Source organism: Dinoponera quadriceps, unplaced genomic scaffold (assembly GCF_001313825.1).
Source record: "Dinoponera quadriceps isolate SergipeBrazil2010 unplaced genomic scaffold, ASM131382v1 scaffold2976, whole genome shotgun sequence".
Classification (NCBI taxonomy): Eukaryota; Metazoa; Arthropoda; class Insecta; order Hymenoptera; family Formicidae; genus Dinoponera; species Dinoponera quadriceps.
In genome coordinates this window covers 14,433-39,097 of record NW_014556974.1, presented here as the reverse complement: position 1 = coordinate 39,097, position 24,665 = coordinate 14,433, and the positions used below count along the sequence as shown (strand labels likewise).

Genomic DNA, 24,665 nt, shown 5'->3' with positions numbered 1-24,665 from the left:
TCGCAAGAGCTAATAGGCATGTAGAAGAGACGAAGGAAGCGACGTAGAGTCCGCAGATGTGACCTTAGGAGTTTGGCCTTTCACGAAGGGTGCCTCCGGAGAGTACGAGATTCGAGGGGGAGAGAATGTACGTTCAGGGTGGGAAAATCGGTACTCGGATGCGGTCGATCTTTGCTCTCGACCACGCGATTAATCCGCAACACGTATCACTGGTTACATACACGCGTGTATCTCCTTTATCATTCTCCCCCTCTCTCTCTCTCTCTCTCCAGCCCTCTTTCTTTCTCACTGCCCGGTGCGACCGATGCGTCGTACGGAGGCGTATTTGAAGAATTATCGCGCGTACTCTTTTTCGGCCATTCGATTTCTGCGAGGAGAACTCCAACTCGCCCTCGCTCCACTTTAACAACGCGTCCCTCGGTTGTCACACCCGGGCCGACACGGGCGACGATCGAAACCTTCGAGCGAAAGCTCCGCGACCCGCGAGGAGCTGTCGTCGGCCTCTCGTCCGGAGTTCGGCCAATATGGCGGTTACACGCGCTTACACGGTGCCTTGGCCAGCACTGCCGTCTGTCTCGCGGACGGTTCCAGCGACGCCGACGCGAGGCGCCGCGATGCGAAGCAACCCGGCGCGGACGCTTCTCCGCAGACCGCCGCCACCGCCACCGCCGACGCCGACGCTGACTCCGCCAACGTCGTAGAACGCCGACGCCGACGAGCCATCGGCCGGTGTACAAGCGCCGCGGCGGAGCTCGTACTCGTGATCCTGCGTGCGAATGACCCGACGATGCTCTCTCTCTCTTTCTCTCTCTCTCTCTCTCTCGTGCGCGATCCTTCGTCGTGATCATTGACAGCGTCATCAGGACGCGGCGCGGCGCATCGTACGAACGGTCGCGCGAATGATCGCCAGACGGAGGAGCTTCCGACGAATTCCGCGGAAGACAACGCACAGCGATCAGCGTCAATGTTAGCAGCGATCTTTGCGACGCGAGCGCGTTGGTAAGGAGAAAATGATAACGATGAATCTCAGGAGTGTCGGTTCGTCATTATGAAAAACCTCCCCGCGCGCCGCTCGATCCTAAATAACGTCTCACGCGAATTTTTACGCTGAGATATCTTTCGAGCTTAACGTCAAGCTTTCGTGCTGGTCTCACCGGCAACCACACGAACAAGCGTTCTCTTAGCTGAGCCAACGTGGTACTGATGTAATCGAGGAGCGTAATCTTTCCTTTAAGCATCTTAAAAACAAGCGATATTCGCGACTTTTCCATAGTTCTACCCCTTGTTCACAATCTTGCTTTAAGACGTAAACAGCAAGCGAATTGACCAACCACGATCGATTATTTTTCCATTAAACGACAGTGGTTGGTTAATTTGATTACTGCATACGTCTTAAAGCAAGATTGTAGACAAGGGGTTGAAGTTTCGGAAGAAACCCCGTTCTTTCGCAAATTCTAGAATATTTTTCTTGTTTCTTATCTTCTTTACGGAAAAAATTAATGTGACAGGTTTTAATCGAACGGTTTCAACCGAACACGTGGATTTTTGTGAACGAATTTTTGTACCCTTGGGACAAAAAATGGGGGAAGAGATAGATCTTTTCCGATACTTTAAAACTATATCCGGGGAAACATGATTATATATGAATTTTGTGTCTTATATGCCCATACATAATTATATATAACCCCAATCGTGCACACTGGGATCATTACGGATCCTAGCTGACTTATATTTACATCGTATTTCTCTTTATATTTTCAGTAAAATAAAATATTTAAAAGTGAAAAAATATTTGCGATTATTCCTTTACATAATTATATTCTATAGACATTTTTACATAATTCTTTACATAATTCTATTTTACAGACTTCAAAGTATATTCATGATATTTTACACATTTTTATTTGCATTTTATAAACTTTAAATAAACGAGGACACAAATGACGCCAATATGCCAGATTAAGATGCCAAAAAGATGTATGCATGATTAAAGTTAATTATACATGTTCCACATCTAAAAACTGCTGTTATATGAATATTATTGAAATAAATGCTCGTGTTTATGGCTGCCAACGATACAAACATTTAATTGAATCACACAATTTTCTTCATTTTTCATTCAATAGTATTTTTATTTCGTGTACAATTGTACATGTATAATATTGTAATAATACTTTAATTGTAATGATAATATAATATTGAATAATGTTCTAATTATATGTATATGTAGTTATATTATACATAGCTGTTATATGTAATTATACATATAGACAAAATTTACATATTGTACATGATTTTAAAAGATTATACATAAACATTTTTTCTCGGGCAGACTTTTTATCATGACCGATTTATTATCACGTTAGCGATGATTTGTTGCGTCAAATAAAAATTTTGATCGTCGTCTCAGACGATCTTGGGTACTGAGAGTAGAAAATTGCAATCTCACGAACCACGATGGAGACGCTCGGGATTGAAACTACGAATAATTCCGACGGACTTTGATGAATATTTGCTTCAAGAATATGGCATGTATATGGCACAGTTAATAATAAACTGTAATAAACGGCTAATAATAAAATATACGAAGGGGGAATTCGAGAAGGGCTAATAATAAAATGTACGAAGGGGGAAATTAGACGAAAGCGAAAGTGAAACCGCGTTTGCGGAAACAACGGCGGGAAAACGCTCTCGCGAGATGAAACTGCCGGATTCGCGTTCGCGATTCCGGATATCATCCCGAAGGAGAAAAGTGTTTCGCGTGACCGAATGAACACCGACGTTTACGCGGGGACCAGGCGGGTGCCACGTCTGGATTCTTATGGAAATCTCGTTATATAATTCAGAAATACTTCGTTTTCCCCGGCAAATCTCATCTTCCCCCTTCCCCCGATTCTATCCGGCGCGTATCGCGCGTATCATTTTAGCGGCTTTTAAGTTAACTAGTTCCGCGTCTGGCGCGAGAGAGCGGAAATTTCTCTCGCGCAAAAGTGTACCATCTCCACCTTCCGTCCGCGGTCGCGGATCGATCGCGCGCGCGGCCGCGGGAATACAGACCCGTCATCCCTCCGTCAGTTTTTTCCTCCTCGCGTCCACGTAAGGAAGACGCGACGCGACGGGGCGCGAGACGACGCGCGAGCGTAAGAGAATGTCTGAACACCGGAGATCAATACGCCGTCGTCGACCCGATGCATTCACCACTCCTAAATCACGACTCGGATGCAGCGGATGCCGCGCTCGCCTCCGACGAATCTTCTCTCTCTCTCTCTCTCTCTTTCTCTCTTTTTCTCATCCATGTCTATGACGGCGATGCGGCTGGACGATAACGAAGCGACAGCGCTGGAAGTTAATTTCGGAGCCGTGTCATGGAACGTTACACATGGTAACGCGTCGGGCGAAATGTAAATGAAGCTTGCCAGCGGGTGCTGCCGATACCCCCCCGTACTCGGTAGGGAAGCCGCCGAGAATGCCGACTCGAACTCGGATTCGGCTGCAGTGAAAACCGTCGGTCCGACCATTTGCTTGCTTATCGGCCGTAGCGGCCGTCTGATGGTAGGTACAAAAGGTTTGAACGCGGTGTTTTCCCAGTTTACAACGTTTCGCTTCGATGTCTCCGTAATATTTCGTGCTCCCTAATCAGGATTGACACGATGGCAGGGAAAGTGCGTGGCATGCGTGTTAATAGCCTCGTAATTCAATAGGAAAGGAACAGCGAGCGAAAAATTGTTACGTCAACATCGAAACGATTAAGTAGCTTCCACCTGCACTCGCCACGTGAGAACAACGAGAGAATCGATCAGCGATATTGTCCTCCCTACGATTCGAGCTTAATGTTCGATCAATAGTGAACGCCGGTATGTTAGGAACGATATGTTGATAAACATATTGGTGACGGTCTGCCGCGTGTGGATCGAATTGAAAGAGCAGTGTGACGTTCCGTGAGTCGTGATTTGCCGCACGTCGGAGCGAAACGTGGAATGTACAGAAATGTGAGTGAGAGAACGAAATATTATTTTTCACGAAATTTTCACCCTGCGACCGTGTTCCACTCTCTTAAAATGTGAAAGTGTCAAAAGTTATTACCTGACCTGCGGAGAATTCGCATTCCTGTCTATTGAGAATAAAGAGGCATCGTAGGCATGACGAAAAGGTCTACTACTTCCTTGGCCTTCTCAGTCCAGCAGGCCCGAATTTCTAGACCTTTCCGTCGGGAGGCTCCCTCGAAAAGGGATCTGGAAGGTCTTCCCAGAGTTCCCCTCTTCCCCACCACCCCTCCTCCCCTCGCCGTCCGATACTCCGTAGAAGTTGGCGCTCGGCTACGTCGTGAACACACATAGAGAGAGGCATGTAGGGAGGTTCCAGGGTTGACGAAGATGTGTGCGTCGGTGTGTGTTCGTGTATGCACGGCAGAATGTGTTACACCTACACCACACAGGCCTATCGTCACAGGCGTTGTATGTGTAGTAGGGTGGGAGGGAGGAGGGGGAGGGGGGAGAGGGAGAACAGGCTCGACTGCTCCCCCTAATACTGCAGGATTGAATGGGCGAGGAGGGTGGTATTGGGTTCCCTCACCCCACTCCCACCACCCACACGCTCCTGCTCCCAACCCAGCACAGCCACCCACTTCTGTCCGCCTGCCACCCCGCCTGCCCACCCACTTGCCACCCGACTGCCGTCGAGGAAACAACCTGCAACCGAACCAGCATAACGTTTCCTCGAGCAACGATTTTCCCTACATCGTCTCTGCGACGTCTTCGTGATCAACGTAAAGATGTAAGTAATTTCACTTGGGTCCCCCGAGTCTTCCTTGTCCTTGGTTCGAAGCATCCCTGCAGCTCCTATTGTTGTGCTTCCTACCCCGCGTTACGTTCAGTCTATCACGGTATTCCGTCCTGTTCCGTACACGTTGTTCTCTTTCTCCCCCTCTCTCTCTCTCTCTCTCTCTCTCTGTCGCCAAATGTGCGTCACGCACGTCTCGTTAAACAGCCGTGATAAAATAGCTATTTCGCGAAATAGGGTGGAAAAGGAACGCAACGCGGACGGACCGCGTGGAGGAGAAAGAAGCAGAGGGAAAAGATGCGTAACGCCGGAGTGATGATCGGCGCGAACGAGAGCGAGAGGAGAGGCCTCAGCCGTGGCAGTATTGTGTATATCGCGAATAGGCCGCGTGAATACCTATCGAGACGCGCGGAGCATGCGGTATATGTGCGACGTTCCCGCGACGGTGTGTTGGTTCGTATTCGATGTGTGTGCACGCCGAGATAGGTGGAGAGAAGAAGACAGATAGAGAGAGAGAGGAAGAAGGGGAGAGAGATCGAGAGAGACAGAGAGATGGAGTATGTGTGTACTCCGGGAGAGCGCGTGTGCCGATGGCGCTCGGGAGCGGGCGCTCGCGATACTTCGCGATATTGGATTCGATGGCGAGCACGATGACGATGTCGCGGGTGCGCGTGGTCGATAGATAGACCGGCTGTGTCACCGTGATCTTCACTGTGGCCCTTTTCGCGAAGTGTGCACGTGTACGCAATGACGAGACGACGGAGACGGCGACGGCGATGGCGATGGCGATGACGTTGGCATAACGGTGATGGTTTCACTCGTTCTCTTCCATCACGCGGAGCAAGGCGGCTAAAAGGAGGGATGAGGAGACGAAATGAGGAGAGAAGATCTTTCGTCTGGACGCACGACGTGCACACGTGCGCGCAATCACGTCTTACGTATACGTATATACGGTTATACGTACGTACACACGTGGACGCCGAGATCTGCTTGGCGTCCTTGGTTAGCCGACAATAATTTCCGGATGAATTTAAATGGCGTACTGGGCGAGCTCTCTCTCTCTCTCTCTATCTCCCCCCCCCTCTCCTTCTACCTATATCTCTATCTCTTTCTTATTCACTTTCCCGATCACTCTCACTCTCATTCTCTCCCTTTCTCCCTCCCCCTTCTCTCCATTCTCTCTTCTTTACTGTCTTCCTTTCTCTTGTTAGAATTGTCTCTGCCTTTATTTTAACTGACCATGTGTTCGCCTTCGTTGTCTATCTTTCTCGTCGCTACGAGATCTTTCTTTCCGCGCTAATAGAGGTTCTCAACCGGAAAGGTAGAAAACGAAGTTATAACGTTACGACTCTAAAGCACCCCGTACGCTCCACCATCTGTCGTTTGTATGAAACGTGCCCTCGATCGGTGCGTCGGAGGGGAATATTGATTTATCCTTCACGGTAACCCCTTCCACGTACTGCACGTTTTTGCTTTCCCCTCCGTATGTACATGCACACCCATTCTGGCACGTATAGCCGTGTATGCACGCACACATGCTGCGGTGTTACCAGCAGGGTTGCTCGCCTCCCCCACTCTTTAACTCGAGCGGCAATCGTGGCGATCAATACATACTCGCTCCTTCCTCATTCCGGATGCTGTCGCCACCCCTGTTCGCGGCGGCAAATTCTAGCATGTAATGCCCGATCAAAATCAATCAGCACATGAAAGCGAGAAAGTCCGCTTCAAAGCAAAAATTAATCATCGATAGGTATGCCGATAAATAGATATTTATCGCGAATCCGAAAGGCAGAACAATCAAAGGATTCGTAAAAGCCGTTTTATAGAGAACGAGATTTAAATGATAAAGAATGTCAGAATAAAGAAGAAATATGTTACAAATTTATGCTGCAATTCTAAACAGGGTCGTAAGACTCGTAACCTGTCTCGTAAGAATTTATAAGTAGGTGTCTACAATTCTATGAGTACCATATGTCGTACGATCACTCGCACGTACATCTGTGTGCATGCATCTACGATTTCTCGTAAATCTTACGACTAGCTGGAAGCTATCAATAAAGTTCGGGTTTACGAATTTCACCAACATTTTCAATGTTATTATTATATAATACATAATAAATCGAAACACAAGTATATTGTATATTGTATATTTGATTGAAGAAGAATACAACAGATACTATAGAAAACATATATAATAGCTTTAATATTACTATCCATCACCTACTTTTTAGAAACTACATGTGTGTATATGTTGTATTTCAAATGAGATATTGTTTAACCTTACAGCTTATCCTTTCTTTAACTCGCAACTCTCAAATGACAGCTTATTAGATTAAAATCCATTTGAAGCTATAAAACCGTTAGAGCGCTTAAAGATAGATTTTTATTGGTCTATAAGATGCATTGAAGTATTTTACAGCATCTAGTAGACTCTATCCTTAGTTATTAATCGTAACTATAGACATGTAACGATGAGCGATATAGATACTAGTATAGAATTGCGGTTTACGTAAAACAGTAACTCAAATTCTTACGATTGCTTTATAGTCTACGATTTGACGATTTTATGATTTATTCATATATTTGCTTAGAATTGCAGCATTAGAGAGAATAAGCACAAATACAAAAAGTGCGAAAAAAATGTAGAATCTATATAACTTCTTTCAGTATATATAGAAAAATAGCAAAAATAACGTTATAGTTTTTTGAAGTATAAGACGGTTTGGAGTTTGCACTGATCATTTTGATATTTAAAAACGCTAACAATGTTAACTAGCTGAAATATACGTTCGTTATCTATTGGAGAAGAAGAACTTTGATTGTAACATGAAATAATAAATAAAATGACTAAAAAAGTAAAGAAAGACTACATATATGTACAAGTATGTTCTATCAAACGATCCATCTAACAAACGAACGAATTTTTTATAAAATAGCAGTCTTGCAACGACACCTTTACTTTATATTTTGTCTATTTCGAGTCTAATTTCACAGAGCTTCGATAAAGTTGTTAACGCCTCTTTACGAAGGTTTGTCCTTATTAGCGTATCATATTCTTTCCGCACATTTATTCCCTGTTAATCATCCCCAGAAATATGAACATAATTATCCTTTATTTGATGGCACGTGACTGCATGCGGGATTGAGTATTACTAACATAATACAACTTCTTTTTATCGCACTTATCATAAGATTGACGTGTGATAGTATATAGCGCTTACACCTGCGTTTATAATTGCCATATGTTGCAATTTTATCATACGGAACACATAGATTTCGTCGTTACGGGTTAAGAAAAGTATAAAAGAGCATATATAATATGAATGCATTATTTTTCTTGATCTTAAATTGTACAGTAAAGAAATGCTGGAATTAAATAAACGTAACTTGTTTTTCAGCCTCTTTAATCAAGTAATATTTTCATCAATTTAAATATATTTTGATATCTTGTGTAAAAAATTTGTTTTAACGAAGTGATCATTTGTAAATGAATTACTGAATATAAGTAAATTGTTCTAAATTCAAAAGAATATTTATTAGAATTAGATAATAATTCTTTTTTATTTGAGAAACTTAAATTGAAACTGTTTTAAATTTCGATGTTTTGTATTAAATATTTCCTAAAATTAAAATCTTAATATTCTGATTGTTATGAATTTAATACTTGTCGGATTTGTTTGAACATAAAGAACGTAAGTTTATTTAATCAAAAAAATATATAATTAAAACAAAATAAATGTGAATATTTTATTTGAATATATGATATCTTTGAAGTTGCATCTACAATATATTTAGTTTTCTAATTAGAATGAGAAAATATATATTTACATGAAGTAAATAAGTAACTAAAGAAAACAAGAAAAATGTTTTTCGTTTAAAAACAGCAAAGAATATTTTAACCAACGTGATACGAAGCTTCCGCAATCGCTGTTACGTGATATCTGTTTCCACAATAATATTTATTCCCCAACAAGGACATAGCTAAGCATATAGAATGATTAGAGAATAAACATCAGGATCAATTTATTTTTTGGATATAAGATTTCCGAGGACGTTTTGAAAGTAGCTCCTGTCTTTTAGAAAGTTTCGAGAAAGATTCTGTGATACTGGTTTTTCTGTTTTAAGATTATATGTTGACCAAAATTAATATTCTATTATACAGTGAAGAATGAATTTTAATTCAAACGAAGAATCTGCATTTTTAACTTAAAAAAAGCTTTGTGCTTTAGTTTAAATATTACATTTTTAATCTAAAATATTATTCGCTCAATTAAAGTAAATATTTTTGTTTCATAAGAGCAACAAAAATTTTTTATTTTTGTTACGTTAATTTTACGGCTATTTAATTGTTCAGATTAAAGAAAAGCGTTCGGGCATTTTTACAAATGTGCTGAATTGATCAGTATTATTTTGCGCGTATATTTTTTTATTTCCACGTATACCGTTACGTAAATTGGTATGATTTTTTTCGCTTCTAACGTCATCGAAGAAGGATAGTCATAGCGAGTATCCAGAAGTCTTAAAACACATTAAATGAACGACGAAATCGTAAGAATAGAGCATATGTCGAACTAATGGTATGTATAAAAACCTTTTCCTACAATATAGAAAAACTCTCCTTTTTCAGTGGGAACGTTAGCAACCAGCAAGTAGACGGATTTCCGCGATAAAGAGAAAAGGTTTTCGTTCGGAAGATAACTGGTTGTAGCCTTGAAAATGGAGGGTGGGATTAGCAGGCTGGATTGCTACGAGGATATGTTTAAGGAAATTACGAGAAAACTTTATGGCGAGGATCCCGATCATAGAAGTAGGTGGAAGTCTTTTGTATACCAAAGTTTTCAGTTTCTTTTTATAATTTGTGTCACTTTCTTTCCACGTCATAAAAACACCGACATTCTTTCACATATCTCGTTTCTGAGAAAAATAAGTCTAACAGACTAACTAGCAGCGAAATTGCTTCACAAATAACAATATATCCCTTTTCCCACCATAGAAAAGAGGCCTTGAGAGGAGGGTTCTTCGTAATGTCTTTTATCTCTAAAGTCATAATTTTAAGAATGAAAGCGATTTTTCTCCGACGAGATAGTGTTTCGTTGCAGTAAAAACACAATTGTGTCTCGTATATACACATATTTCGACGTAATTCATTATTTAAACAAAGTGATTAATATGATTCATAATGAATGGCTGTATTGACTCATCGTAAAGAAAATCAAAGGTATTCAACGAAACAATTGATTAACTCATCGTTTAATGTTAACTATGTTCGGCGACGAAATTCAACGACGAAAATCAACAAAATTCTGTGTTAGTTAATTCAGATGTTAATTCGGCTAAAGTTTCGAGGTTGAATTTATTTTCGTTTCTACTGATAATTACATTTGTTTTTAACGAATGCTTCACTTTATAAATAAGCACAATACTTTTGTCACCGTCAAATGTAACTTATTGCAATTTTGTTTTGTCGGTATAGCGTCAAGTGTACAAAACGAATTCGAAACATCAGTTTCGTACAAAAATGATGAAGATACCGGGAACGGGACTGATGGCAGTGACGACGGGAATTGGACATGCGAAGATGAGCCGCTCAAAGGTACAGACGGGAGCCGAATTGCAGCTTACCATGCTAGCAAAGCAACATGGCGATGTTATGAGTGTGGTAAGTTTCAGCGGAGTTTCAGAGGAGTTATTAATTATATGTGTATGACATGTTTCCTTAATAATGTTAATCTTTTATTTTCTACTTTGATAGGTTTAGCTCCCACTGTGGTACGATTTATTTACAACTGTCTAACCTCAAATAGCTAAACTGATTGATTGACATTAACATCAGTAATTTATTCATGCTTGTTCAAAAGCGTTACTTAACTTTCTTCGGGAATCAATAATTTTTTTGATCTTATCGTCGATACAGCCAACATAACGAAGTAATTTTCCATTATTCAACGATGTTAAAATGTTTAAAATGTGCAAGATGAAAATAAGCTGATTAATAGGGTTAGATCAGTGCTCGGAATTACTTGTATTTTTGCAATTTTCGAAGATAACATCTACTTTCTTCCTGTTGTCTTCCGTGCTCATTTGTCCATGGACTCGTTCGGAATTGATTCCGATCGCTCAATTATTATATATAAAATACAAGAGGAAATCTCTAAGAGGGAATAACTAAAAGATTCCGACTGGAATCGATTCTGAATAAGTCTGTAATACGTCCGTAATACGTCCAGCCCTGTGACTGATGATTGCCGCATTCAATCTTAGGACTGTTAACTTAGCTATATGAAGTAAGTCAAAGGTATTCAACGAAACATCTTTTACCTTCTCCATCGGTACGGCCGTGTCTTTCGCCTGCTGCTAGGGAAACAGGACTAGGAAAGGTGGCTTAGGATAGAAGAATGGGCGAGTAGAAAGTAGGCTTAGCCAAATCGCTTCTCGAAAATTTCGAATACTGGTATAGGGTAGAGGAATAGGGAAGAAAACTCCTCCGCTTACGATCCTGATACATTTAATGTCGCAAGAAAATTTATAATTCGATAACTCTAGTATAATTATTTTTATTGCCGCAATAAACACTATGATGATGACAAAAGCGACCAGAAGGTGCAATAAATGTATAACTGACCTTAATTGTCTTGCTTGAAAGTGTATAACTCTATAAATATATTAACGTACAAAATTCAGTATAATAATAATAATATATATATATAAGTAGGTTTATATATGGACAAGTGCATATTGAGATGTAAAGTAGAACAGAAATGTTCGGCGCTATGTTTCAAACGTAGAGCGATGCAAGCATTGCGCTAGATTCATTTTTACAGATCTTAATTGAAGGAACAGAGGCTAAAGATCGGATTTATAATGCAGCCGCTAGAATTGGCAATGGATGGACTGATTCGAACTGACTGCGATTTTACGATTTTACGACAGCCAGCTACCGCATTGTAGACTCAAACTAAGCGTAACGTCAACTTTCTCAAGACGTATATAAATGATCTTCGTAGCACAGATGTTAACACAAGGTTGCCACTGTCACATGTGTAATATATATCCGTGTGACTAAACGAAGTCAGTGCAGTCGCATTTTTCGTTAGCGGGGATTTTTTTAATGGTAGGGTTTTCTTTAGTTCATTATCTTGCAGGTCTATCTAGGGAACAATGACACCTGGCGCGGAAGATGCGGTCCCACTGACGGATAGATAAATACGCATACAAAGAAGAGCTACGTACAACCTGTCTAATAAGATCGTAGTCGACATAACTTTTAAACGATTTCTTATAAAAAAATGAAAAAAATACATATGCACTCGCTCAATACTATGTCGCTTTTATATTAACCCATTAGCTGCCACGATCCCCATTTGGGGATCAAAACAAAACATAATTTGAATATAATTATACTGTTACACAACTTTTTGTGCATATATATAACTTATCCGGCCAAAAATTTCAAAAAAAAATTTGGCAGTTAACGGATTAATAGAGCATCCAATCACTACCATTGTCAATTACTGCCTGACATCTTCGAGGCATACTTTCTACTAATTTTACAACATACTCTCGAGATAAAGATCGCCATACCGAACGAATCTGTCGAGATAATTGTTTCACCGTATACACTTCATTTTTACGTAGCTTTATCTTCATTAACCCACAGACATTTTCGGTTGGATTTGCATCTAGTGACTGTGATGGTCAGTCTAACGTTTCGACGTTATTTTCTTTCTTCCATTGGGGCTCATTATTAAATATGTCGTTTTCTAGCGAAAGTCGGACAATAACTTAGACTCTCCGACGATGTGTCGTAGGGGAAGAGTCTTTCTATCTGCTCCTCCAAATGTTTCGATATAAATTTACAAACAAAAGTTTGCCCGACTACGCTTTTATTAGATAGACATGCAACGTGTCGAAGCGCTGAGCACAGATTTATCTTTCCTTTTACTTTCTCCATTGGTACGGCCGTGTCTTTCGCCTGCTGCTAGGGAAACAGGACTAGAGAAGGTGGCTTAGGATGGAAGAATGAGCGAGTAGAAAGTAGACGTAGCCAAATTGCTTCTCGAAAATTTCGAGCACTGGTATAGGGTACAGGAATAGGGAAGAAAACTCCTCCGCTTACGATCCTGATACATTTAACACGTTAACTGCCACGTCAGTCACCAATAACCGACACTGAACTTTCCGTTCGGGCCGCGTCAGTCACCGGTGACTGACAGTATAAAGTACGATATAAAACTAAAAAAATTACATAGTTTAATAAGTAATTTCAGGATCGTATAATTAATATACTTAAATATTTCTTATCAAAAAATTTTAATGGATCTGGCGGAGATTTCCTCCGAAATGCGCGTGGCAGTTAACGTGTTAATGTCGCAAGAAACGCGAAATATTTATAATTCGATAACTCTAGTATAATTATTTTTATTGCCGCAACAAACGCTGCAACTATGCTTACTTGAATTGATTTGATCTGGTTTTTCCATAGGCGACGTGATGGGAGGTGGACCACGAGAAGCTGCGGAACATTTCATGGAGCTTCACTCCTCGCGAATTCTAGCTGATGAAAGCCGGCACAGACACCACTCTCCCCGTAAAGATTATCTGCAGGCGGACTTGAAGGTGGATGACGTGGTAACATACTTGGAAAGGTTGAGGGAAAGGGCTGAGCGAGCGGCACCACCGACTCGGCGAACACAAGAGACGCAAACCCTGCCCGCGACTCTATTGCCCATGACCCCCACCTTTCTGCTGCAAGAGTTACCCTCCGCCCCACAGCAGCCTCAGCATCTACATCAAGTAAGTAGAAAGTACTCGTAGCTCTTCAGTTCGGACGGTGACTCGGACGCATAGAGATCCTAATTATTCCAACTCAGATCCCAGATTCCTAAATTCAGTCTCACAAAGTCAATTCGTGCAGTTCAGTCGAGCTTAGCCGACAGTCACGTACATCGATAGTGATTTACCGTGATTTAGCATAACATTCGCCAATAATTTGTTATTGAATCGGCAACATCGGATAATATCATAAATGTCGCAGACCACTCCACCACCTTCAACATCGGCGCCATCGACGTCAGCGGCGGCTAAACGTTACAAATGCCAATGCTGCCCCTACGGTACTGATAGGCGCGACCTCTTTGTTCGTCACGAGAACATACATCGCGAGGAGAAACCCTTCTACTGTTACATGTGCCACAAGCCATTCAATCGTGCAGACCACGTGAAGAAACATTTCTCTCGTATGCATCGTGATGACACGTATGACGTATCTAGAATAAGGAAACCGCCGGAACAGAAGCCAATAGTACAAGACCCGGCGGAAGTCCCGGGGCCTAGTAATAATGTGAATGGCCCGCAACAGCAGCACGTTAGTTACCAATCTTTCGCCGGCAACAGAGATTATCAAATTCAACCTACACCTAGTACGAGCAACAGCGCTGCGATGTATCAAGCGCCGACCGTACAAAATGTCACCAACGCAATTCCTGCGCCCGAAACCAGTACTAATCGAAGAGGACAAAACAGCGGATGTCATAGCAAAAGCCATACTAAGAGCAGTTCGAAGAACACGTCCGAGCGAAGGTATATATCGCGGTTATCAGTCATTTCCGTGATTGCGTCATATGCGTCAGTGCATATATATGTATGTGTGTGTGTATGCATGCGTGCGAATGTATGTTGCGACCATTTTTCTTATTGGAGATAGCCCTGCCAGTCGGATCGGTCCAAATTTTCCACGCGCGGACGTTAGATTGCGCAATACTCTAAGGGTGACGTCACTGAAATCACAAAGAAGGATGCCGGGACGCGAAATTGCATTACCTTTAGTCGGACAATAACTTAAACTCTCTGATGATGTATCGTAGGGGAGGAGCCCTTCTATCTGCTCCTTCAAATGTTCTGATATAAATTTTCAAACAAAAGCTTGCCTGACTACGCTCTTATTGGATAGCTGTACATGCAACGTGTCGAAGTGCTTAGCACATTTGTCCTTTTTTTTTATCCTCTCCATTCGTACGGCCGTGCCTTTCGCTTGCTGCTAGGGAAATAAGACTAGGAAGGGTGGCTTAGAGTGGGAAAATGGGAGAGTAGAAAGTAGGCGGAGCGAGAATCGCTTCTGGAAAATTCCGAGCACTGGTATAGGATAGGGAAATAGGGAAGAAAGCTCCGGCGATACCGGCCCCACGGACGGGTATTTTTAATTGAAGCTTCTTTAATTTAAAAAACGGAGAATAGCGGGGAGAGATTTCCTCTCGCGAATTCGAAATCAAACGGGGAGGAAACCAGAGCGTTCAGCTCGCGAACGTGAGCTCTCAATATGCGAGTACTAAGACAACGAACACAAAGGAAAGTAAGCACTTGAGTTTACTGACCGACAATAGTTTATTCGGGATAAATCGTGCACGCAGCTTTATCACGTGTAACGGGAATGATAATCGTATTAACGATCAAACGGATTTTCGATAGCACTGTAACTAACGTATTCGAACGCAATGCGGAGAAAAGAAAGAAAATAATAAAGCCAGCGGCACACGATACTTGTTTTCGTGCTGGATTGCTTGCTGGATAGAAATACTGCGTTCTTATTGGTGCATTTCCAAAAATGAATCACAATACATCAGCATTTCCATCCAGCAAACTTTACAACGTTACTAACGAATTCTCTTCCGATTCTGTTAACGCAAATGTACAGAATCGCGAACCCGATGGACGGTTTCTTTCCGACGCGACACAAGTACCAGTAGAAGCGTGATTACATTCAAACGCAACGGACGCACTAATGAACGAAATATTACGTCGAGACTAACGAACGTAATCATACAAACGTAATACCAATTATTTCTACAAATTATTTATACTAATCATTTCAAACGCACGGACTCAATAATATACAAACGCGATACTAATTATTCCATATACGCAAAAGACGAATTATCTTGATAACCCGATGAACGGAACGCGATGAATGCTGTACACGAGCGCGATGACAACATGGTGGCGGCTAATAACTTTGTTAGGGTGCCCGGCAACTCGACGCTTGCGAAAAGCGGAAAACGACCGTTGCTTGCGACATAACGCGAATCCCATCGGCAGCTGTCCTGGAACCTCGCGCTCTTCACGAATTTCTGCTGGTCGCTTAAGATTAGCGCTTGATGATGTCTCACTGACAGGCTTCTTCAACGCTCCGAATTGCCAAAAACTCTCTGGCAATATTTATTCTTCAGTGTGGGTGATCAACCAGCAATCCACAGGTCCGAGTTTCGAAAACCCTGAGAGACATGAGGATGGTTCTGGGAGCCATCCTCTTCCTTTTTTCATGTTCACGGTGTCTAAGGACCTCGGTTTTATAGACTGTAACGCGGGGTAGCCCACTCGCTACGAGTGGCCATTTGCTCTTCGCCTCATGGAAACTTCCCGTCGCAGTTTACGACCGGCATCCTATATGCTTACCGCCATTTGTTCCTGACTTTTCGTCTAAGCTCTGAATCGGCGAGTTTTCTTTGGCTGCTGACGCGAACAAAAACAGACGTAGCTCGCCCGAAAGTCGTAGGTATTGGCATGCTCTCCAGCAAACCAATTCCAAGTAACACATGAAGCTTTAATACGGCTACAATAACGTTGCCGCATCTTAAATAGTAATATTTTTGTCTAACGCAAACAACAATGTCATTATGATGTTTTGACAAAGTTGTAGCAGCAAAAGTGAGATAACATTTTTAGGCTTTGAAAACGATGTCGCAGTCATTTGACTGCACAACTATTTTATTGTAATGAGGTCGATGTTATCATAATTACATTATAGCAATAGCAGTCGGAATAAAAATAAATAATCCAATAAACAGATTTTCTCACATGTAGATTAATATTTAGTGGAAGTTAAATTTTAATTTTTAAATTATGTAAAAATGTTGAGAAGAGAATTAAAAAAAAAATGTTTGATTCAATTAGGATTAAACCTCAGGCAATCCGGCTTTCGCCTCAATAAACAAATTTAGAAATTAATTTTAATTGCTGAAAATTATTATAATTTATAATGTACGTATAAATATACTAGCACGAATTCATAACTACACTGATCATAGAACTGCACACACATCCTTAAATAATAATTGTAGAGCCGTACGAATAAATGCATGGGTTCGTTCAACCATCGTTGATACATATTAAATTTAACATAAAATTGATAGCCATGTTACTTTATTTTTTACTTTCACTGTGACATATAAATTACAACTAGATTACAGTTATTTATTTTCTAATTTCAAAGAAGCAAAATGGCCGAGGCTAGTTTTGATTTTTTTTTAATAATTGTCATGCTGCTTTTACAACCATTAATATAGCTAAAATAATTGTGATTGAATTGTGGTTTTTGTTATTACTGTTACAGTGACTTCATATCAATTAATGCAGCTAAAACGGCTGCGGTTAGGTTTGGTTTTTCTTAGCTGTCACAGCGGCTGTAATATAGTTAAAATAGTTGTGGCTACATTTTGACTTTTTTATTAGCTATTACAACGCTTTTAAGTCCAGCAAAATAACATTTGCACCTAAATAGAGTTGGCAAAACGTTATATTAGCCATATTTTTGCTATCGCAGCGAATATAGCCAGACTGTGTTACTTGGGATGCATATTGCAAATATTGATAATTGAAGTATCGAAAATAATCTGGAATAATCTACAAAAAGGAACTCCGTCTTAGACGGAGGAAACGCGAGATACGCTGGCTTTTCTTCCCGGTCGGGCTCTTCGCACTTTTTTGACGGACAATCATTTTACACGTATATGCGTGTGCGTGTACATGTAGATGTATATGTGCGCGTGAGTGTATGTGTATGCTTGCGCGCGTGTTCGAATGTGTGTCCGTACACGCGAGTATGGTATATGCGTGCATACGCGGGCACACATGCGAGTGAATGTGTGAGAATATGTGCAAGTATGTGTGCATTTGCGTACGCGTGTAAATATGCGTGTAAATATGGATGTTCACGTATGTGTGAGACTGCGTGCATGTCTATGTGTTATATGTGCGGACTTACACACGTCTGTTTCTATGTCATAGTATTGTTATAATTACGATAAAAAAAGATATATCCCACAGAGCGTTCCCAACTAATCTCGCGTTCCCGCCGTGCATAGGTAGAACTGGTGAAACTGAGCAGAAAAGTCATGTGCCATTTCGCAAAATTCACAATAGTTAGCGAGGAATTAATTATTTTGCCTAAGTTGATGAATGCACTGGAAGCAGTAAGTCGAATTTTGTATTAAAAAAAATGACTCACTTCTGAAGATCTAGCAACTATGAATATCAACTGGTAGCGAGAAGCGTGATTCTTTTCGGCGCATAATTCTTTGTCACATGACGCTCGCTATTCATTGCGTTATTCTGTCTTTAGAAAGGTGATACTCATCTTTGCTGGAGAATCTTCAGAAGTAAACCATTTTTCTTTGTACAGAGTTCGATCTACCGTTCGATCTACCGTTTCCCGTGCGCTCATTAACTGAGACAAAATAATTAATTCCTCATTAACTGTTGTGAATTTTGTAAAATGATACGACTTTTCTGTTTACTTTCACCCGTTCTATCAGGGGAACCGAGATTAGTTTGGGATACCTTGTATGTAGCCATAGATATTTTAACCGTATTGATGACTCCGACAGCTAATAAAAAAATCAAAATGCAGCCACAGCTATTTTAGCCGTATTAATAGTACATTAATCGCTGTGACAACTATAAGAAAAACAAAAACTAGTCATAGCTGTTTTAGCTGCATTAATTGGTATAAAGTCGCTGTAACAATATCAATATAACTAAACAACTATAGAAAAAGTCAAGACTAGATTCGGTCATTTTGTTTTTTTGGGGTTAGAAAGTGAATAACTGTAATCTATATACACCAGAATATAGTTGTAATATTGTAATGTTGTAGGTTTGCTTGTAATTACTGTTCGTGGACGGGGGCAGATAATTGGTGTTTGAAAAGACATCACAACACACATATTAAACCTTATCAATGCACCATGTGTGAATATCGAGCAGCTCGCTCGGAGAGGCTCGCAACACACATGACGCGAGTGCATAGTAAATATCAATGCACTAAGTGCGGCACTGTATGTGAAAATGAAGGAGAGCTGGTCCTACACCAACATCAGTCACATAAGATGAACAATGCATCGACTGCATCGACCTCACGAGCTTCTATACCTACGACGAGTCGGGTTACAATGCAACCTACAATGCAGTAAGTTGACACCTTCTATATTAGATCTTATTATATGATATTTATTCATTTATTCACTTATAGAGTATAAAGTGTTTTTTTTTACAAACAACGAACATAAAAAGTATTGAGGATAAATGAAGGAAAAGTACGATCATTTAAACATATTCGTATTATGAGAAAATGTGTGTGTGTGTGTGTGTGTGTGTGTGTGTGTGTGTGTGTGTGTGTGTGTGTGTGTGCGCGCGCGCGCGCGCGCGTGTGTGCGTGTTTGTGTATGTGTATGTGGAAGGAAAAAAGATTAGTGTGGTAGAACGTTTAGCCATGAAGTTACGTTATTCCCCAAAAACTAAATCCTTGAAGATACAGATTAACTTATTAGTTGTTATATTTTCAAATTATTTAGACATGAAATTATATTCACTTATCGGTTTATAATTAGACACTTTTGATTTATAACTTCTCTTGAATATGTGTTATAGAACATATTTTCCAGAATTAAGGAAAAATTCCACTTATTTCACATTCTATTTATATGCTTCGCAATGGGAATAATATTACGCATAGATCGAAATGTTTAATTGCTTTTTGCTGATTTGCCGAATTACACGATGCAAAAGAGCAATGCATAACGAGCAACTTTGTAGTTCTTCTTTATTCGATCCTGATTTAGAGGTTTCATTAATAAGTTTTTATCAATGGTACGTAATTTCGTTATTTGTGTTCGTGCTATGCAGCAATAAATTCGGGAAATCAAAGTATCACTTCCAGTGACGGTTAATTATTTACACGATGGTGCGAAATCAAATCTGTCTTGTAAAATTTGTTCATGGGAGCAAGCGGTAATTTGGATAAGTTATAACATGACATAATTATTCGAGCAGTAGGAAGAAAAAGTCGAAAGAAAAATTAATGTTCCGCTCATTATATTATCTCATATATACATATATACATATATTACATTCTTCGAAAAATTCATACTAAAATAATACACAGTATTAGATATACCGAGATAATAATAGTTTGTCCTCTTACTGATATTCTCTTAGTAACATTCGTAGAACTTTTAAATTTCGGAGATTCTAAAAAAAAAAATCTCTTTGATGAGAAGCATAATCTTTTCGCAAGAGATCGATTTTTATTTATATCCGCTCACTTAATACACTAATTAGTTTCGCTCATTGATTTTAATGAGCAGTTAATGCAAAAATCAATCATCGAATTTATAGCCCATCTGGAGGAGGCCGTGCGCCACCAGGGCCTCCTGTTTTCCCAGCTCCGGCTCAACCTATTATTCCACAAACAACAGCAACTATTATGCCGCCCACTACTACCATTTTGGGGTAAGCTTCATGGCATTTACTGCTACTGCACGTGATGCTACCTTTTGTTATTTTATTAAATTACCTTTCGCATTTTGTTACTTGATTATTTTTTCATTTGTTTTTCTCAATTAGCTGCGTGCAGAATACTCCATTAATGCGGCATTCCCATGTCCCATTCCGTAGGCATAGTGACATCTAAAATTCTTAATTAGGCGCATCATTTATAAGTAGTACAATTAATTGGCAAAACATTGGTTCAATATTGGCATTTGTTGGGGATACATTGAATGAATGTTGCCCAATATAAAATCAGCCAGACAATCAAACCTGTAAAAACAGATTTTACGTTTTACGATTTTAGTATCTATAAATTTTTTCGATAGCTTGCTAGCAGAAATATAACAGGATTTGTTAGCAGAGCATGATAGATTAGCAATAGATTAATCTATTATTAAGTTCTGCTAGTAAATCTTATTATATTTCTGCTAATAAGCTATCGACAAAATTTAAAGCAGATACTGTGTAAAATATGCTTCTGCAAGTTTGGCTATCTGGCTGACTTGTGGGGCTGAATGTTGGGCAACATTCATTCAATATAGACCCAATGAATGCCAGCATAACCAACATTAGACCAACGTATCGCCAATGAATTATGCTACTTGGATATTCATGCATCATGACTGTTGATTATTCTGTAAATGGCAGCAATAATCCTCAATCGTAATATATATATAAATATATATATATATATATTCAGAAATGATACTCCTAATTGGACGATATTACTATGCCCAAGGAATGGGACAGCATTAATGAAATCTTCTGTGTGTCCAATGCAGCGCGATAATAAGTCGCTAGCTTTTCTGAATTTTACGTTTTGTCCACTCCGATGAATATTAGCGCGCATAACGAAGGGTTACGAGTTTTTGCATTAATTGCTGATTAAAATCTGTCATATGAGCGGCGGTGTGATGCCACTAGGTGGTCACGTTTCCTCGATATGAGATCGGCGTTACGATCGTAACCCGTCGATGATGCGTCCGACGACACGTCATTTCGCGCGTCACTATCCACTCCTCCTCCTCCTGCGTTTTATGTTACGTTCTCGTGTCATTTTTTGATTATTTTTTTCGTTACAAAGCTTATACCTCCCGATCGGTGGTGCCGATCGTGTTGTCGCCATGTGCACGCTTTGTTTTTGCTTTCGGTGTAGTAGACCGCGCACACGTGTGTGCGCGCTGTGGTTGCTGGATGTGTATCCCGATCTAGTTACACACCCTTCCCCTAACGTCGCGTGCCGCGACGGACGCTCATACGTTGGTAGAAAAATGACGCGAACGTAACTTATGGAACAGTGCCGCGGTGGTTGCAGCCACGAGATGGTAAAGTCGCCTGCAACTGCAACGACTATGGCATACCCCACGGAGGAGGAGAAGCGGTCGTACCGTCGCGCCGTCAACGATGACGACAACGTCAACGGTGACGACGACGTCAACCACGACGACGTCGACCACGCCGACGACGACGACAACGACGACGACGACAATGACGGCGTCGTTCGGAGCAATGGTAACCGCGAGGAACGCAATCGTGACTTCGGCGCGTGTCGCGTATGCAGTTTCAAGGGCGATAGGGACTTTAAATCATGTAGCGATCACAGTATTAGATGTATTAAGGAGGACGTTACTGATGTGTCTAACAGGCCGCTTGCTCCTATATGTGGCATTGCGTCCCTTCAATGCCCCATAACCATATACTACGATAAAACACAAGACCCAGAATTATTTCGTACCATCAACTTATTACTAAAAAAACGGATACGGAAGCTGAAGATGAGATCAACCATCACCGTCCCCTCGGTTTCTAGAAGCATCATTCAACCCCAGACGCAGGATATACAAGTGAGAAAACGTCGGAGGAAGCAGTTGTATCCACAAAAGTTAGATGCACATATGCTGGAATCCGAAGAAGATGTCGGTGAGATGTGGTCGAACTCTATAAATCAGGTAAAAATTAAAATTAACAATGATAAAGCGCCATTAAGATTATTCAGGTGCATTCTGTGCCCGAGGCATACGGCCGCGCGAGGTATAATCGACGAGGGACATAGACCATATCACACTCGGGCTTCGTTGTTATTACACAAACTCTGGCGTCACAGACGACGAGTTAAGTCTGTTCAGGGTCATATGTCCATCGACAATGTATCGTCACTTACCTCCTCGATCACACTAAAAGCTATTTTCGTCGCTAGGCCGAATTACAATTATTACAGATAACATTGTCCGAGCGCATGTATTGTAATTCTACGAGTCCAATTCGTCGACCATAGCTTTTACACGAGGCTCTCCTCCAACTTATAAACATTCTTCCGATACCTTCGTATTCGCAGGTGAATATATTGTTTGTCTGTCTACATAAGCGACTCATTCGTTGCGCAACAACTATTTATACCCGTGAATCCGAAGGTGAATTTCGTATTCGTACAAGATGTTTATATTTGCGGTAGAGGAGATTATCAAATGTATCAATCCGTTTTTTCTTGTGTAACACGTTCGTTAGCTATACGTATTAACATCATCTCTCACGAGAAATCAGCGTCACACATAACAATGATCATTTTTCTCTCACTTTTTAAATAGAAGAAAACTGAGTTTGTTTTACATATTTATGTAAAAATTATACAAAGTGAAATGCAGAATTCCCCGAATGAACCGTGGTAGCGAACGTGTTATGACAAGTTAGTACGTAACTTAGTACCAAGTACAAATACCAATTATATTTATTATTTTGATCTTTTACTGTATTTTTTTAACATGATGAACCTCGTATCTCTATAATTAAAATCGAATGTTGTAAGATTTATGCGATGCAATTTGATACTGGCAGCATAAGAAACGAGAAGATTGTTCTTAGCGAAATTGGACAAAGAATGGGACGGCACGTATGGTTGCACGGATGATTTGGTAATTATTCGTTTCAACGAACATTCGATAACCTTGACCTTAATATGTGTCGAAAATATTTTCCTGAGTAACTTCCAGGAGGTTCAGTCGATGGTTTTCGTTTATTAAAAAATTAATTCCAATTAAAATTTGAAAGTAATAACGATATTTACTAAATCAAAACATGGTATAAATATATATGACCTTTTCGAATAAATATTTATAAATATATTCAGCGTAAATCGTTGTTCGACAACTATTTCTACCCGTTAATCCGAAGGTGAATTTCGTATTCATACAAGATGTTTATATCGCGCAGCGTAAATATTGCCTTATTAAATTGAAGAGTATATCTTATAATAAAATAACAAATCTTGTGGAATGAGATTAGCAAGGACTTCTATGCAAGGCTTATGCTTAAGCGACTTACCACTGAGATATATTGCCTAGTATATTTTATTATATATTTAAACTTTGACCTTGTGATTTAATAATAATTTATCAGAAATAAAGATCGACGGCTGAAACTATCTGGAGGTTATTCAAAAGGATACTCCCGATAACATACGTCAAGATTAACGTCATCGGAACTGTGTCCGTTAAAATGAATAATTATTGATAGTTCATGCAAGGAAAATAACAATAAAGATTAGAAAATTCCCGTGAAATATTTGTAAAATATTTCGCTTGGGTAGCTACTGGCTTCAGATTGTCATGTTCTTCGCATGAACTCTATCGTAATCAGGATAAGCGGCTAAATTTGCTCGAGATGAAAGTCACACGAGATGAGCATTATTATTTAGTATCTTACTTTACGTTATAATTTAGAGGAATATTTCTTAACATACATTAATAAGAGACAACAAATTTACAGTTTATTAGAAAGATATACAAGTGTTCGTAATTAATCATTCTTCTCAGATTGAATTGTGCAAACCAAGAACAACAGCTGCTTCCATTCTGGTTACGATAAAGTTCAGTAAACGTACGATTCGATCAATTTACCTTAAATGGGGAGAATTTGCCGACGTTATATGCAGTTATTCCAAATGCCGAAGATACTAGTTAAAAATTTTGCAAGTTTACCGAAATATTGGACCAGTTAAAAAATTTGGTTTATTTATTTGAACACTTTATCATTTATTTCATCATCATCATCATCATCATCATTTAATAATTTTTTCACAAGAAATTTATTTTATCTTATGTCACTTTTTTCACAAGATATTTTTATTTTATTTCATTTGAATTATTCATATATATAAATCGACATAATATTTTTAACATATGAAGTTATATCGTTCTAACAATCTTTTAACAATTTTCCATAAAAGATGCATGCTATGTTCTAGAATGATGTAACTTCATGTTCTAGATTATATATATTATGTCGATTTG

At 40.0% G+C, this 24,665-nt stretch overlaps 1 protein-coding gene across 4 annotated transcripts; it reads left to right on the top strand.

The window, feature by feature from the left end:
* Positions 1 to 4,675: 4,675 nt before the first annotated feature.
* On the top strand, positions 4,676 to 24,443 carry LOC106748520 (zinc finger protein 337). Of its 4 annotated transcripts, XM_014627126.1 has the most exons (9): positions 4,676 to 4,773; positions 5,017 to 5,232; positions 9,407 to 9,586; positions 10,253 to 10,438; positions 13,262 to 13,572; positions 13,814 to 14,358; positions 18,707 to 19,018; positions 20,227 to 20,340; positions 21,695 to 24,443. In XM_014627126.1, exons 3-9 carry the CDS (start codon positions 9,496 to 9,498, stop codon positions 22,599 to 22,601), a joined length of 2,466 nt encoding a protein of 821 aa, XP_014482612.1. In that variant the 5' UTR covers positions 4,676 to 4,773; positions 5,017 to 5,232; positions 9,407 to 9,495; the 3' UTR covers positions 22,602 to 24,443. The 4 variants fall into 4 exon arrangements, with proteins under 4 accessions (XP_014482612.1, XP_014482609.1, XP_014482611.1 ...); XM_014627123.1 differs by lacking the exons at positions 4,676 to 4,773; positions 5,017 to 5,232 and adding an exon at positions 5,396 to 5,739; XM_014627125.1 differs by lacking the exons at positions 4,676 to 4,773; positions 5,017 to 5,232 and adding an exon at positions 5,396 to 5,781.
* The last annotated feature ends 222 nt before the right edge of the window (positions 24,444 to 24,665 follow it).